Source organism: Buceros rhinoceros, unplaced genomic scaffold (assembly GCF_000710305.1).
Source record: "Buceros rhinoceros silvestris isolate BGI_N320 unplaced genomic scaffold, ASM71030v1 scaffold18886, whole genome shotgun sequence".
Lineage (NCBI taxonomy): Eukaryota > Metazoa > Chordata > Aves > Bucerotiformes > Bucerotidae > Buceros > Buceros rhinoceros.
The window spans coordinates 7,201-23,874 of record NW_010418308.1 but is presented as its reverse complement, the minus strand read 5'-3'; the positions used below and the strand labels follow the sequence as shown (position 1 = coordinate 23,874).

At 54.0% G+C, this 16,674-nt stretch overlaps 1 protein-coding gene across 1 annotated transcript in view; it reads left to right on the top strand.

The window, feature by feature from the left end:
- Nucleotides 1–431: 431 nt before the first annotated feature.
- The window catches only part of SMG5 (SMG5 nonsense mediated mRNA decay factor), a gene marked incomplete at its 5' end in the record, with an annotated part of 22,668 nt that continues 6,425 nt past the window's right edge, over nucleotides 432–16,674 (top strand). The window contains 14 exons of the mRNA XM_010138501.1: nucleotides 432–781; nucleotides 1,834–1,934; nucleotides 2,547–2,670; nucleotides 3,498–3,654; nucleotides 6,567–6,656; nucleotides 7,686–7,775; nucleotides 8,612–8,690; nucleotides 9,201–9,326; nucleotides 9,739–9,807; nucleotides 11,536–11,744; nucleotides 11,879–12,016; nucleotides 13,040–13,741; nucleotides 15,504–15,673; nucleotides 15,931–16,006. Coding sequence (XP_010136803.1) covers nucleotides 432–781; nucleotides 1,834–1,934; nucleotides 2,547–2,670; nucleotides 3,498–3,654; nucleotides 6,567–6,656; nucleotides 7,686–7,775; nucleotides 8,612–8,690; nucleotides 9,201–9,326; nucleotides 9,739–9,807; nucleotides 11,536–11,744; nucleotides 11,879–12,016; nucleotides 13,040–13,741; nucleotides 15,504–15,673; nucleotides 15,931–16,006 — 2,481 coding nt within the window. The remainder of the gene's footprint in view (nucleotides 782–1,833; nucleotides 1,935–2,546; nucleotides 2,671–3,497; nucleotides 3,655–6,566; nucleotides 6,657–7,685; nucleotides 7,776–8,611; nucleotides 8,691–9,200; nucleotides 9,327–9,738; nucleotides 9,808–11,535; nucleotides 11,745–11,878; nucleotides 12,017–13,039; nucleotides 13,742–15,503; nucleotides 15,674–15,930; nucleotides 16,007–16,674) is intronic.

Genomic DNA, 16,674 nt, shown 5'->3' with positions numbered 1-16,674 from the left:
CCACCCCGGCAGCGTGCTGAGAGCTTCATACCTGTTGCCTTTTCCCTGTAACCATTCCCCTGCTTGCCTGGCTGGCTGCGGAGGCTCCAGGGAGGACCTTCAGAGCATGGGAGAGATGCTGGCAGGCAGGGCTGGCCAGACACGGATGATTTCGAGGTTAGGGGCAGACCTGTGTGTGTGATTCTTACTCCGTGCTTGGTTTTCTTTATGATTCTTTAGGTAGGAGTTGTTTCAGCACTGCGCACGGTTCAGCCCGTGGGTAAGACAGTCCATTCCTGGGGCTTCGCTGCTTCTGTGAGGGTCTGTGGTGAACTGGAGGAAAAAAAAAAAAGTGATTTCTAGTTACCCTGGGATGAGCAGCTTCCTGTGACACAGCACAAGAGGGGATGCTTGCTCTTGGGGCTCCCGAGTGCTCTGGGTGCTTCTTCCAGGAGGTTCCTTTTGGGATGGTGGGTTTGGGAAGGGGCTGGTGTACGAAAGCGTCAGCTACTCCAGTAACCGCTGTAGTTTCCAGGGGAGCGGCGGCGGTTCCAGCCCGGCTCCTCAGCACATGGTTTGTGTGCTCCTGCTCACCGGCGTCACGCGAGTGCGCTGGACTCAGGCTGGCGTGTGTGCGGAGCGAAGGTCCGGTCACCGCGTCGTGCGGGTGACGGGGGGGTTGGTGTTCTGTGGATTTCGGTGGAGGGAGGCTGGGAGCGGCACCCGCCGGTCGTGCCTTGCAGGAGCTCGCTCTGCTCGGGGCTGGCTCCTGTACGTGCCGCTGCTGTTCCGACAGCGCTGGGTAGGGCCAGTGCGCAGCGACGGGCGGGGGGATGTGAAGTCGAGGCGGGGATGAGTTCCTGTGGAGCGTGACAGCGAATGGCTGGGATGTAAGAGGAAGGTGTAGTCCCCAGCTGGGAGAAGCTGCTTTGAGGACTCAGTTTATTGACCTCCCACCCTGGCTCAGCACAGGCAGGGGGGTCCAGGATGGTCTCTCTCCGCAGGAGGGAGACTGGTCGATTCTGCTTTATCAGACTGTCTGCGAGGTGCTGCTGCGGGCACCTCCTGCAGCACTGTCGCCTCTGAACGCCCCTGCTTGTACTTCACTGCGGCGTCCTCGGGTTGCAGTTGGGTTTGTGCACAGCTCCAGACCTGGGAGCGCTGGAGGTTTTACACATGGTCTGAGGTTGTTCCTCATCCAGGAGCTGGGATTGATCGGGGAGGTTTTGCACGACTCGGGGGTTTGGTCTGTCTTTATCTGCCTTTCAGGGGCAAAATCTTGTAATAAATTTCTTCTTTTAGGCTGGTTTTCTCTGTGACCTGTCACCAGAGATCTTTAAGAGCTGTAATCAGTGATGAGGAAGTTTTGGCAAATGGGAATGACGCGAGTTTCCTTCTTTCCTGGACAAGTTGGTAGGAAAGGAATTAGTGGAGGTTTGACTCTTACGCTGTTGCACCAGTCCTTGTTAGAAATCAATACATCTTTAGTCGCAGAGTTTGAGACGTCTGACGTTAGCGTACGTGTAGCACGATGTAATTGCTGAGGTTCGAAGTTGCTAACGTGTCCAAAGGCATTTCTTTCATTCCATTAGGAATATTTGACAGTTTTGACCAGCCAGACAGCAGTAACCCCTCGCTAAACAGCTGGTTTGCAGCAAAATCATTACAGTGTGTGTAACTCCGCGTTCTGTTTCCAAAAGCTTTTTAGGGCAGAGCACAGAAAGGAAATCGATGGTGCGGTGGCATAATGCAGCTCGCTAATACTGGAGTTAACTGTGTTCTGTGCAGACCCCCAGATCCTGTGAATAACCCCGGAAACTGCTCTCTGCAACTCCCCTGTCTGTGTTCCCTTGCAGGGCTGTGGTGGAGGCCGTCCACCGGCTGGATCTCATCCTTGGCAATAAGGCAGCGTATCAAGAAGTGTTCAAACCGGAGAACATCAGCTTGAGGAACAAGTGAGCTGGGCAGGGTGCTTGGTTTTGCTCTTTGGCTGGGAAAATCTGTGGGAAGCCACGTGTGCAATCTGCAGTTGCCCCGTGGGTTCGCTTCGTGGTGGACCCAAGATCCCTCCAGGCTTTGGAGCAGAGGCTGGGTTCAGCACTGAACCGTGCAGTCCACGCTGGAGTCTCTCCAGGGGGTCATCGTAGTACAAATACATCGTTTTCCTGTTGGCCAACACCTTTCCTGTAGTGATCTTTCAAAAACTGTAAAATCTGTGCGCTGAAGAAACTGCTTATCCCTGTGTGAAACCCTTTCTCAGAGGGTGCTCAGCAGGGGTGATTTTGCGTACTGATTTTTTAAGCTGGCGAGACAATTCTTGAGATTACTGCTGGTTTAGAAAGTTACTGATGCCTAGCAGAGCCCAGGTAACTGGTTAGGTTACTGGGTGGATTGTAGGTTACTGGAATGGCTTTTCCAGATGCTCTCGTGTGGGAGCGACCCAGGCTGTACTCTCACCAGATGGCACGGCTCAGCTGTCGTCACGAATTCCCATTTTCCTCCCCGGTGCCTGTGGCGGTAGCTGCTGTGGCTAACTGGGAATTCTCTGTCTCTGCTGTCGGTCCCAGGCTGCGGGAGCTGTGTGTGAAGCTGATGTTCCTGCATCCAGTGGATTATGGAAGAAAAGCAGAAGAACTGCTCTGGAGAAAAGTTTACTATGAAGTTATCCAGCTCATTAAAACCAATAAAAAGGCAGGTATCTGCGGGCCCGGCTGGGCGATGGGGGAGAGCACGATAAAAGCTTCCTGTTCCTGGAGAGGCTGTGGTCTGCTCACGGGGCAGGACACCGGGCACTCCTCCTGCATCCAGTGGATTATGGAAGAAAAGCAGAAGAACTGCTCTGGAGAAAAGTTTACTATGAAGTTATCCAGCTCATTAAAACCAATAAAAAGGCAGGTATCTGCGGGCCCGGCTGGGCGATGGGGGAGAGCACGATAAAAGCTTCCTGTTCCTGGAGAGGCTGTGGTCTGCTCACGGGGCAGGACACCGGGCACTCCCGAAGCTCAGTCACGGAGCTGCTGCACGCGTTTGTCTTGCTGTGGGCAGAGGAGCTTTAATGAGCTGCTGTGAGGGCCGCTGTGGTGAGGCTATTTCACCATGATTTGCTTAATTTTTGTGTTTCTATCTGCAAAAGACATTTACCTCCATGCAGAACCGTGGTTCTAGGAGGGTGCTGATCCGTCAGGGCTGGTTGTTTGACTGGAGTCAATCGCTGGAAGATAATCCAGGGTTCACGCTGGTATTTTCTAGTGCCCTGAGCTCCGTCCTGGTGCTCTGGTTGTCTGAAGGTGTTTAAGCTGCTCTAACCAGACACCTTGATTTTATTGATTTGTTGTTGCAGCAGCTGCTTCTCCTTCTTGATGTTGACCCTTAGATACAACACGGTCAAGCAAGAGGAGGCACAGAGCTGTCCAAAACCTGTTACACTGAGCTCCCTGCTCTCTTGCTTCACACTCCATAGAACTCAGTGGCCGAGTCCCTGGGCTGCACTAACGAGCTCTCGTTTTCCTCCCCTCCAGCACATCCACAGCCGAAGCACCCTGGAGTGCGCCTACCGGACCCACTTAGTTGCTGGCATAGGATTCTACCAGCACCTTCTCCTCTACATCCAGTCCCACTATCAGCTGGAGCTGCAGTGCTGCATCGACTGGACACATGTGACGGACCCTCTCATCGGTCAGTGCTCAGTGCAGGGCTCCTGGGCAAGACCTCAAGCCCAGGCAGCTTGTTTCGGCATTCAAGAGATTCTCTCCTTTTTTTTCCCTGACCAGCCAGTTCTCTGTTTAGGACGGACCGTGCTCTCTTTTCCATGGCACTGTTCTGTTGTGTATTTTCTTTAATACTAAACTAGGGATGAAAGAAACATTTCTAACAGGAAGAAAATGCCCTTAGAAAAGTCTTTAGTAAGTGTTTGGTGATGGCAGTTTTTTGTGGAAGATTGAAGAGCGCTTCTGGCTCTGTGGGATGTTTGTAAAAGCTTAATTATCAGGCCATTGGGGGAACAGGTTCTCGAACAGATGTGTGTTGGGACATGCTCTTCACAAGCTGTAAGCTACTGCTCCTCCTCTTGGTGCCCCTCCTGGCCGTGCTCCCTTCACGTCCTTTGATTCTGCTCTTGAATCTGGGGCTGAGGACACGAGGAGGCTCCTGTACCATGGCACGGCCCGTCAGCTGCCTCAGGTGACCACCTCCACACCTGCCCTTAGACACAGGGTGATTTGAGGTATCTCACCTGTTAGGAGAGGAAGAAGAGGAGCGTTTCCAGTCTTGAAACAGCTGGAGGCTGTGTCTGCACCCGCATCCTCCATTACCTTGTAGTAGTTTGTTCACAGTTGCTCCTGGGTTGTGCTCGGTGGCCTCAAGGCACGTGTTTCTGTTGGGGTGGGTCCAGGAGCCTCTGTCTGTTTTGTGAACTGTGTTAACAAGGGTTTAATGGACATCCTAAAGCTGGAGAGGGTGGGGATGGCAGAAAACGCCCAAAGAGAAGTTAGTATGTCTCAGCAATAGGGAGGTTTAGTTGCTGGTCTCCTGTTCTTGGTCGTGGGAGATGATTGTCATGGTCAGCTCTGGAATGTGAGTTTAGCAGGCAGGTGTCCCTGGCAGCTGCTGCTTTGAGAAATGCACCTCAGTGCTGCAAAACCAGTAAATTCTGAAAATCCAGGTGGGTTTGTACCCTGGGGCGGTGGTTTTCACATTTATTAATGTGTTTAGGCTCTTTGGTTCAACGGGTGCAGCAGGGGAGGCTGTGAGGGGATTGCAGGGATGTAACCTCGAATATCCAGAGCAGACGATGTGGAAGAACCCTGTGTGAGCTGCACGTGAGGTTGGGCACAACTTGGTGGTTTGGAAACAGGAGAAGAGGATTCAAAGCCAAAAAGAAAGGGAGGGTGGGTCCAGTAACGTGCGCAGACACAGGTTTGAAGGTCATGTGTGTGTAACTGAGGTTTCGCAGTGCCTGTAGCGGGGACCATTCCTCCCTGGAATGGAGATCCTCCAGGCTTCACTTCCACTGCTTTAACCAGAGCCAGGAGGGAAGAACTCAGAGTGCAGGCTGAAATCAAAGAATCATCCTTTCGGATTCTGGCGTGAGGGAATCTTCTCCTCCAGAAGAGACAAGTCTTTGGCACCAGGAAGACTGAACTAGACTGAGTCCGTGCCGCTGCTGTGCCCAGCAGCAGGCAGTGCTCCCTGGAGAGCTCCGTGGACGTGGTGGCCTTTGCCCCCTGACCTCTGCCCAGAGTGTGGCCCCGCTGGCTGCAGAGAAGGTGCTGGTGGGGAGATGGGAAGCGCAGTGGCAGCCCCTCCCAGGAACTGAGTCATGTCTGTTGGCTTAAAGTTAGTTCAGATCAGCTGGCTGGAGGCTTCCCCTGTTGCTTTTGACACTTTCCACTGCCTGAAGAGATGGGAAGCGCAGTGGCAGCCCCTCCCAGGAACTGAGTCATGTCTGTTGGCTTAAAGTTAGTTCAGATCAGCTGGCTGGAGGCTTCCCCTGTTGCTTTTGACACTTTCCCCTGCCTGAACTGCCTTTTTTTTTTTTTTTTTTTTTTGAAGTTCAGAATAGAATAGAACAGAACAGACTATTTCAGTTGGAAGAGACCTACAAGGATCGCCCTTCCACCTGCCTGACCACTTCAGAGCTGACCAAAAATTAAAGCATGTTGTTAAGGGCGTTGTCCAAATGCCTCTTAAACCCTCCCTGATGGGCTTGGGGCATCAACCGCCTTTCCAGGAAGCCTGTTCCAGGGCTTGACCAACCTCTTGGTACAGAATTGGTTCCTGATGTCCAGTCTGAACCTCTCTTGATGCAAGTTTGAGCCATTCCCAGGTGTCTTGTCCCTGGATCCTGGGGAGAAGAGATCAGCACCCCCCTCTCCACGTGCCCCTTGGGAAGCTGCAGAGAGCAGTGAGGTCGCCCCTCAGCCTCCTTCCCTCCAAACCAGAGAAGCTCAAAGTCCTCAGCCGTTCCTCACAGGACAGACCTTGCTGTCCTAAATCGAGACCTCAGCCTCAAGACAGGGGGTTGTTTCCATCTCCAGAGTCGGGAGGGCTTGTCCACGTTGTTGCTGCTGTCTGGTGCCAGTGCGCTCAGACTTTGTTCTGGCATCCCAGGGTTTGTGCCGGCTCCTGTCCAAAGGCCTCATTAGCCACACTAACAAAATCAGCCTCTCGACAGGCCTTATTAACTTGTGCTCAGCGCTGTGTTAACACGGTCACATGGCTTGTGGACAGCAATTGGCCTTTGTCCTCTCCTCCGCAGGCAAACGGGGCCGGCTCTGTGGCAAACCCTGTAGGCAAAGCCTGGGTGACGGCCATTCCAGTGACCCTGGTGATGCCGTTACACGCACCACCCCAGTCTGCAGGGAGCTGGGTGGGGAGTGGATGAGCATCAGTGTCTGCATCTACTTTCTGCATTTCTTCTTCACATCTTGACACCAGGCGTGATCCAGTGCTGGTCTGAGAGATGCCACAGCCAGCAGCGTGGTCTGACCATGTGGTCCTTGTTTTCATGTGGTCAAGTGCTGGTTGTCGCAGGCTGTTCTGTCTTCCCAGCCTTTGCCTGATGGTGTGGTTTTGTATTTCCCATGCAGGCTGCAAGAAACCTGTGTCTGCCTCGGAGAAGGAGATGGAATGGGCCCAGATGGCGTGTCACAGATGTCTGGTGTATCTGGGAGATCTGGGTAAGAACAGCATCAGCACAGCTTCAGCACAGCCTTTAAGGCATTAAAAAGATGGTGCCTGTACAGCGCCAAGCCTGTCGTTGTTCATCACCAGCTGCAGTTACTGCAGGCGCTGGTTTCCCTCTGACATGTGGGTCAGTGACTGGTACAAGCTGGAATCCCTGTGGCTAACTGACCCGCTACAGACTGCAGGAGCTTTGGCCTTGGGCGAGTCGATGAGGTGTTTGCTGTTGATAACAGCTGTAGCGTGGGGATGGACCCTTCGCTCTCCTTGATGTTTGGATGGGGTGAAGGAAGCTCTGAGTCCTCAGTCCTCAGCTCAAACATGCTCTAAGGTTCCCTTACTGAGCCGATGTCACAAGCGTGGCTGAAAATCAGGTTTGTCCAGCAATATTGTGAGTCAGCCCTGAGCAGTGGCCGCTGCCAAGCCCCAGGTTCTCTGGCAGTGTGTCCAGCTGCGCGTCATCCCACCGTCACAACCTCCCAAAGCCGCTGGTGAGCAGCAGCTTCTTGTGTGATGGTGAACACGTGGGAGTGGAGGCAGCGAGGAAACACGTACTGGTGTGGAAAAGAGCTCTTTGGAGCGTGGGGCGGGTAAAGGCGCTTGACAGGCAGCAGCCATGGAGCCCTCCGGAGCTGCTGGGCGTTACCGCTGTGTGTGAATCAGCCTAAAAACGGCATCGCAAATAAACGTCTCACGGGGGTGCTGGGAATGACTTACCTGGCTGGAGGGAGGGCAACGTGCCCGCCTCTTCAGTGCTTTCACAGAAGGTTTCCAAAATGCCAACTGGTGTCCAAAACCAGTTTGATAATTAGTGAAGTCCAGTTACAATGGAATTGTTTCAAGTGGGCCTGGCCCACTCTGCCCAGTTCCGTGTTCTGCCGAGAGCAGCTCTCGGGTGGACCTGATGACTTGGCCGGTGTTTGTGGTTTTGTGGTATTTTTAATCTATGGGGAAACTGCTTCCCTGCAGAAGGGAAAAGTTGACGCTGGCTGGTTTGCGATGTGTGGTGTGTGGTTTTCTTCCAGCTCGCTATCAGAACGAACTGGCGGGTGTGGACACGGAGCTGCTGGCTGAGCGGTTTTACTATCAAGCCCTTTCTGTTGCACCACAAATTGGTGAGTGAGTTCGCATGAATTTTTAGCTGTTAAAATCATGTTGCTGCAACCTCAAAACAAGCCTCTGTGATGCTGTGCCAGTCAGGCTTACGTCCTGCAGCTGAGGGAGGAGTGGTTTGGCCTCTGGTTACAATCACCTCTCTTGCTGGCCAGCCAAAGAGAGGAGTTTAAAGCAAAGGTGCTCTTCACCAGTGGCCCCAACTTACTCATCCCATAACCTCTAAGGAAGCAGTTCAGAGCTCTGTGACTGTGGTGAAGTTGTGCCTGTCTGGCTAAGGGAAGATCCAGCTGCCCAAGCAGAGAGCTGTTGGTCATGTCTCTCTTTGTACCCCCACAAAAATATCGCGTGTGCTGCTTTCTCCCTCAGGAGTGGCTGCTGTGTGAGAACACGAGTTGAGGGCCCTCCCTCATCCGTGCAGTTCCAGAAGAATGTTCTCTCCGTGCCGTCTTTGCCGGATGCTCACTGAGCTGTTTGATAGGTCCCAGATAACAATAAGTGACAAGACATGTACGGCAGGGAGCTGGGACGGAGCCCTTAGGTGCTGGTCAGGTGATGTCTGAGTCCAGAGGAATACACAGCGTCCAGGCCGTGGCGTTGTTGATAGAGGAGGAGGAAGAGGCAGCTTTGTTTCTTATGTAGACGAGTGGCAGGAGGGTGGGGAGGATCTAAAAGCCCTATAAAACAGGGAAAAAAAAACCCTGGGTGGCGAAAGGATCGAGCAGTCCAGACCCTTGTGCTGGAGCTTTACTGCTGTTTGTGCCTACGACTGTCCGTGCGAGGGGAAGGCTCTGCTGCCCAGCAGAGTGTGCGTTAGCTCCTCGCCCTCTCGCCACAGGCATGCCCTTCAACCAGCTGGGGACACTGGCAGGCAGCAAGTACTACAACGTGGAAGCCACCTACTGCTACTTACGCTGGTGAGTGTCTGCGAGGAGCTTGGCTCCCTGGACAACAAATCACTGCGGCTGCTCGTGCCGCAGTCTTTGCGCCTTTGCTTTGGGCTTGTGACTAGTTTCAGGGGAGGGGGAAGAGAGATGGGTTTATTTCCCCCTTGACCAGAAAAAGCCTTGCTCAGGCCAGAGCATCCTGCTGGTCACTACTGCATGCGCAGTGCTGTGCTTGGAGGGCAGGGCTTCACCTGAAAGCCAGGGTGGAAGGGGAGCAGGGGTGCTGCGTGAGACACCCTGCGCAGCGAGGTGGGCGGAATGCAGTTATCTCAGTGTGACCTTAAGGCACCAATTTCAAAAGGTGCATTGAGGTTGCAGATGGAGCTGTGGGCAGCTTGAGGTGGGGTTTGCAGACCTCAGTTCAGGAGCCCAGTGCGTTCAGACAAAAGGACCGAACAACTTCCTAGTGAATTAAAGCCATAAAGCATGAGCAACCTTGTGTCAAAGTCACTTTGGATGTGTTCTCTTTGGGTACCTCAGCATCCAATCTGAAGTGTCCTTCGAAGGTGCCTATGGGAACCTGAAGCGGCTGTACGACAAAGCGGCCAAAATGTACCACCAGCTGAAGAAGTGCGAGACCAGGAAGTTGTCTCCAAGCAAGAAACGGTATGAGGGGAAAGGAGAGGGGAGGGGTGCAGGCGGGGGGCTGCAGTGCCACCAGCCTCATCCTCTGCCTGGCTGGAGGTGGGAGCTGGCAGACGATTGATCTGAGGCAGTGGCTGCTCCCAGAAGTGAGAGTCCAGATGCCATTCTTCATCGCTCGGGTCATAGTTTCCGAGAAAAGCTAAATGCTGGCCAGGTGTAAGAGTTTGGGGTGGGAGAATTTCTCGCTGTCCTCTGGAGCTGATGACTGTTCCTGAGGGTCAGGGCATATTGCTGATGGTTGGAAGTGTGTAAGCTGTCCCTTTGCTCCAGTTCCATCCGAATTCAGCTTTCAGTCGAGACCCCGTTTACTCTGAATAGAGCTCTGTTAGTTTAGTCCACCTCTGTGACAGTGTTTTCTTCTCAATCTTTTTAGAGGCAAAGACATTAAGAGGTTGCTGGTGAGCTTTATGTACCTGCAGAGTCTTTTGCAGCCAAAGAGCAGGTAAGGTTACGGCAGATTCCACCTTCTGATAACTCAGACGCAGGCGTCCAGGATTGGAAGAGAGCACCTCTGCTGGGGCTTCCTGCCAAGAGGTCCAAGGCTTTGGTCGTCTCGCCTTGCAGGGAGGGCAGAGATGGCCTTCCAAGGCAGGCTGAGATACCAGAGGGTCAAACACCTTGCGGCTCTGGCTAAATCAAGCCAGTAGCTGAGGGAGTGTTGAACGTGGGAGCCTCCTGTGCTGTACAATGCCTTTGGTGTTTTCTGGCCTTGGTCAGCCGTCAGATGCTTTTTCGTGGCAAGCGCTGGAGTTAGGGCAGCGAAGAGCCACAGTGCGCGTGCACTGTGTGCTGCGCTGAGAAGTCTGGAGCAGCGTAACCTGCTCGCATCGGGGTGCCTTGGAAGCTTTGTCCTGCTGCCTGGGTTTGTCCTGGGTTCTCTATCTCTGCTGGGAGGTTTTCAGGGGATTGTTAATCAGTCTCTTACTGCTTGGAATAGAGCTGGGGTTTTGAAGGGCTTATACACAGGCTATAGTACAACTCATCGTGGTATGGTTTAGGTTGGAAGGGACCTTCCAGGGGTCCGATCCTCCCCCAAAGCAGGGTCGATTCAAAGGTGAAGTGAGATGAGGTTGCTCAGAGCCTCATCCAGTCGAGTTTTGGCTGGATCTGAGGTCAGAGGTTCCTCTTCCAGCATATGGATTTTTGAGCACTGTGGGGTTTTTTTCCCTTCCATCTAGTCTCATTTTCTGCAGCTCATACCCATCGCTTCCTTCCCTTTTGCTCTGTACCTCTGAGAAGAGGCTTACTCAGACTTCAGCAACCATCTATTTGCATCCAAAACCAGCAGATTACACTCCTGAGCCCTCCCTCTCTCAGGCTGAACAAACCTGGTTCTCTTTCCTCTTCTCATACACCATGTTCTCTCTTCCCCTTGACAATCCTCCACGGGGCTAAGTCCAGCGTGTCCATGGCTTTTTGTCCAGGACTGGGTGCGGTGCTGCAGATGCCGTCTTGTGAGTGCTACACAGAGAGGGATAATTACTCCTCAGCCTGCTGACTGTGCCCTTGCTAACGCAGCCCAGTGTGGGGTCAGCTTCAAATATTGACTTATACCAGAGTGGAACTTCAAGGCTCATTTAATATCCACTTAACACTCACTTACACATAAGAAATTTGGAAATTACTTCAATTTTCCAAGCACCGAAAAGGATTTGCTGGGTGTTTTGCAGGTGGGTTTATTTTGTAACTGGGAGACTCCCACAGCCCATTACCCTGAATCCTGTGGGTGCATCCTTTGAAGGAGCTAATGGCTACAGAGGGTTTTGGAATATTCTCGCAGGGCTGCCAGGTAGAGCCGTGTGAGGAGGAGAGGTTGAGTCCTCAGTTTGTGTGCTGCAAAGCCGTCCTTTAACCGAGCAGTGGACCCCAAACCTCTGCTGCTGTTAGCATTGAAGTGCCCTTAATGGCTGCTGCCTGAGCTCCCAGGGCAGAGTCATCTAGTTCTTGGCGATGCATCAAGGTGCTTTAGTTATTGTTTGTGTTTTCCTCTCCAGAGCTGCTAAACTAATCTGGTGAATCTCTCTTGTCTCCCGTGGCTGTCGTTGCTCGCAGAGTGTTCCGTGCCGCTGGGGGACAACCCCGCGGCCAGGCTGGGTTCCGCTCCCTGCAGGCATTGCCAGGAGCTTCCGTCATGAATAATAATTCATGTTTGTTTTTTCCTGTCGTTAAGCTCTCTGGATTCTGAGCTGACATCGCTCTGCCAGTCTGTGCTGGAGGATTTCAACCTCTGCTTGTTCTACCTGCCCTCTCCTCCTAATCTGAGCTCAACGAGTGAAGATGAAGAAGAATATGAGAGCGGCTACTCCTTCCTTCCTGATCTCCTCATCTTCCGCATGGTGATCATCTGCCTTATGAGTGTTCACAGCCTGAAGCGGGCAGGTAACCAGTGCTTTCCTTGGCCGCTCAGAAATCCAGCCATTAGCTCTCCACGCTCCCGTCGGGCTGGAGGTCTCTGAGTCATGTTTTGGACCAGCGGTCGGTCTCCTCCACCTCATTTCACTCTCTCCTTGCAGGCTCAAAGCAGTACAGCGCAGCCATTGCTTTCACGCTGGCCCTCTTCTCTCACCTGATAAATCACGTCAACATTCGCCTGCAGGCAGAGCTGGAGGAAGGGGAAAATCCCGTCCCAGCCTTTCAGAGCGATGGCACAGGTAAGAGAACAGAGACGGTATAAGCTGGGGCTCCCTCGTGGCCTGCCTGGGCTGGCTTTTCCTTTGCTTCCCTGACTCTCTTGGCATGGGTTTGTGGTATAGTGCCTGAAGCGGTGTTAGAGACATCTTGCTCTGTGACTGCTGGGCTGGAATCCCCAGAGATGGGGAATCTGCTGTGACAGCGTCCACTGGGACACTCTCTGTGAGTATCAGAATCATCACGGGATGATGAAAATGTTGCTGCCCTTGCTGTAAGGAGATAGTTTTGTGTAGCTCTTGGCTGCTCAGTCATCATCTGGTTACCCCAATCTGTCTCTCTCTTTGGTGTTACCTTCTGGTCCCTCTTTTCCACCAAAATGACCTTGGGTGAAGTGCAGAGCAGAGCAGTGTCCCGGGGCGGCAGGCCCTGCTCGGCACTTCTCATCTCTGCGCACGCTAAACCAGATCGTTACTTTCGGAGGGGTCCTGTTGAGCAGCAAATGAACTGCTGCACCTCAGCAAGCAGCCCATGCGCCACATGGCACCGAGCGCTGCTCCTGGGCAAAAGCACCAGCGAAGGGCTCCTCCCCACGGGGGTTCTGAGGCTGTCCCAGGCTGCTGGAAGGGCTGTGAGCGTGTTGGTCAGGGGAGGGATGAGGTCAGCTCAGTGTGGTCACAGGGTGGCCTGGCTGGTTTGATCGAGCTGGCTGGCACATGCCCCTGCCCTGCCTGGTGGTCACTTGGACCGTAGGAAGCTGGGGAAAAGACTGAAGCTTCAGCTGTGTGTTTTCTGTTGGTCTGGCAGCGTTCAGCACTGAGGCTGCTGACAGGGACGCGGGCACTAGGGATCAGGCTTCAGAGTCTTTCTGGGCGCCGTTTAGAGAGTGAGTCGTTCTTCTCGGGTTGTCATTACTGGTTGGCCGGTTAAAGACACTAATGGGAGCGATGGTGGAAATTGGCACTGCTGGTTCCCAGGCTCAGGGCTGGCCAGAGCTTGTGTGACACATTGGGACTCTCTTAACCTGTGCCTTGTTTTACCTGCAGATGACCAGGAGCCACGAGAGCCCTTGAACTCGATTGAGAAGGAAGCTGAGGCTGACTTGGCCAATCATCAGCCCAGGGAGGAGCAGCGGAAGAACGACTGCAAGAAAAGCAAGAAGTACTCCCGCCTCTCCTGCTTGCGCCGCCGCCGCCACACCCAGAAGGTGGATGAGAGTGACCTGAGTGAGGGCTTCGACTCTGACTCCAGCCAGGGCTCCATAAAGGGCAGTGATGGCTCAGAAAGTGGCTCCGAGAAGAGTGACGAGGAAGCAGAAGCTGCTTTTGATGTGGAGACAGACTCTGACATGAACAGCCAAGAATCCCGGTCTGATTTGGAGGACATGGAGGATGAGCCGGGTGAGGAGGGAAGCAGCCGAGACAAAAGCGGGCCCAAAGAGGCCTTAAAAAACTGTGTGGATGGCAGCGGGCTGGGGGACTCCAAGGGCCCAGGCATCTCTAAACCGGAGGCTCCCGATCCGGCAGTCAACGGCCCAGCTTCCCTGAGCACCAATGACGCGAGCATAGCCAGTAACCTCCAGGCCATGTCCACCCAGCTATTCCAGACCAAACGCTGCTTTCGCTTGGCCCCCACCTTCAGCAACATCCTTCTGAAGCCGAGCAGTGAACTACCGGCCTTGAAGGACAGGACGGAAAGCAAACCGTGTGTCAATGGTGACCTGGAGAAGCCTGGCTTGGCAGAGCAAGGTAGGGATTGGCCCCCTCCTTCGGAGAACTCTTTGTTGCGGTTTTGTGCTGAGAACTGCCGGCTGCGGCAGGCTGTGTGCTCAAATCCACCCCTTCACGTGGTGCCCGTTCTCCATCGGCCAGGTTTGGAGGAGCAGGTTGCCCAGGGGCTGAGCCGGTCTTGGGCTGGGTGTTTCCTGAGGGAGGAGCTTTGCTCTCAGTGCCCGGCACCCAGGAATGTGTGCACTGGCACTGCAGCCAGCCAGGATTACCTGTTGTTCTGCTCAATAGGCCGAACGCTGAGCAGCTCTGATAACACGGAGGACAATTCCAGCGGGTGTTGAAAATTGGGATTATCTTCCCTTTCCCCGTGTGAAATCCCTGTAACCAGACACTTATTGGCACTTCTGACGGACGCGGCAGATGCAGCCCAGGACATTCTCTGTGAGATGTCATGCTTTCATCTCTGCAAAGCTCTCTCGTGTGTGAGATGTGACCTGGGCACACGCGAGAGGAGTTGAGGGCCCTTTTCGCGCCCCTCCAAGCGCTGCCTCGCTGCATGCTCCGGGCTGAGCCAAACGCGGGTGCTCAGCAGGTGGAGCTGCCACTTCCACCCCCGAGCGCTGTTCTGGGAAAAAACAGCTTGAAAGGGAGATCTGAGGCTCGACAGGGAGTTGTCTGTATTTCAGATAAACCCACACGGGCCTGTTTGCTCTTGTTTGTCGCTTCTCCCAGCTTCCCCGGAGCAGGGAAACATTTTTGCGTCGCACTGCCAGGTTCCCGGGGCCTGCAGCACTGGCAGGGTTCAAGGTTTGCCTGGGCCAGGTTTGGAGGGGATGTGTGAGATCATGTCCATGTTTACTGGTTCCTGGTGCTGCTTCCTAGCCCCTTGACAGAGATGGGGGTGAAGGAAGAAACGCACCATTTTTGGTCTGTTCAACATTTTCCTTCAGTGGGTTACAGAGATGTTGCAGCTCCGGTATTTGTGTGCGTGGCCACGACGCTAGAGTGAGGCTGAAGGAATTAACCCGTGTGCTCTTTAGCTTTGAGCTCTCCTGGCCTCAGCCGGGCTGCTTCAAACCCCGAGGTGTTTAATGGTCTTGATGCTCTGTCAGGGACAGTTTCTGGATAATTTACTTCCTCCCTCTTGTTTGGGAGGGTTCGTTGAGTGATAATTGCTGTGCTAAGAGGCAGAAGTGACTGCAGTTAAAATAAGGGAGCGTAGCAAAACGCATCATTGATTCCCAGCTTGCTGCTGCTGCGACTTCAGGTCACTTGTGGCTAATGTGATTGCCAGGGCAGTGGCTTTGAGGTCCCAGAATTACAAGGCTGCAAAGCACGTTCAGTGTTTAAAATCACCTGGGCCCCAGCTCATCAAACAACCCTCCCCTTCTCCTCTCTTGCGTAGCCCACAGGTTGATGCGCGTTGACCTAAACCATGGTTTGCTGGCTCTGGTCTCTGCAGGAAATGATTTGGTCCTTGCGCTGGCCCATGCTGCTGCCCCTGCCCCTTTAGTGAGCGCCTCGGGGGCTGCTGCGGGGGTTCAGGTGTTTGTCACGCTCTCGCAGAGAGATTTTAGCAACCTGCTCTCAACTAAGAAGATGCAGCAGTGACATGCTCTTATCACCAGCGCAGGGGACAGGGAACTGGTGGTGTGAGGATGTGTGGAGGAATCGAGAAGTCCAGCTCGGCTCTACCAGCCCAGGGCTGTTCTTGTGCCGGTGGGGCTTGACCTCTCAGGGGGTGGAGCGTCTGCCATCCGCTTTTCCCTTCGCTTTCCAGATGACGTGTCTGACTCGGAGGAAAGCATTTCAAGTAACAAATCCTGCAGGAACGAGCGATCCCTTCAGGAGAAGCTGGAGATCGTGACCAACGAAGGGCTGCTGCTCACTGTCAAGGTGTTCCTAGACTGGCTGAGGACAAACACAGACCTCATCATCATGTGTGCTCAGGTGGGAGCCCTGCTTGGTGCTCGGGCCAGTTCCCCAGGCTGGGACGCTGTTGAAGCTGCTGTCCCAGTCCTGGACGGAAGGTGATGTCAAACACTCCACCAGCTGAATTAAGATAATCTTGACCCAAGCAGCACAGTGAAATTTACTCTTCACAAAGCGTTCTGAGGTCTGTGAAAGGTGCTGGAAAGCCCAAGCACTGGTTATTGCGTACCTCTGCCTTGACGTTTTCTGTGGCCTTTTGTGTTTTGTTCTTGCAGAGCTCCCAGAGCCTGTGGAACAGGCTGTCCGTGCTCCTGAACCTTCTGCCCTCTGCTGCAGACCTGCAGGAATCAGGTACTGGAGAAGGAAGTGTGTGACGTTTCGGTAAGCCCAGCCACCAGTGATGTGCCTGCGATGGGACAGATCCCGAGGTGAGATCTGTCCCCCAGGGCTCAGTGCTGGGGCCTGTGCTCTTTAGCATCTTTATCAATGATCTGGACGAGGGGGTCGAGGGCACCCTCAGTCAGTTCACAGATGACACCAAGGTGGGCAGGTATGTCGATCTGCTGGGGGGTCAGGAGGCTCCACGGAGGGCTCTGGCCAGGCTGGAGCAATGGGCTGAGGCCAGTGGCTCAGGTTCAACCAGGGCAATTGCCGGGTCCTGCCCTGGGGTCACCCCAACCCCTGGCAATGCTCGAGACGGGAGAAAGAGTGACTGGAAACTGCCCAGGGAAAAGGCCCTGGGGGGGTCAGTGACAGCGGCTGGAGAGCAGCCAGCAGTGAGACCAGGGGGCCAAGAAGGCCAACAGCATCTGGGCTTGTGCCAGCCCTGGTGTGGCCAGCAGGAGCAGGGCAGGGACTGTCCCCCTGGACTGGGGAGGCCAAACCTCGAATGCTGGGTTCAGTTTTGTCCCCTCCCTGCCAGAAGAACCTTGAGGGGCTGGAGCATGTCCAGAGAAGGGCAGCGGAGCTGGTGCAGGGTCTGGAGCACAATGTGCTGAGGAGCAGCTGAGGGACCTGGA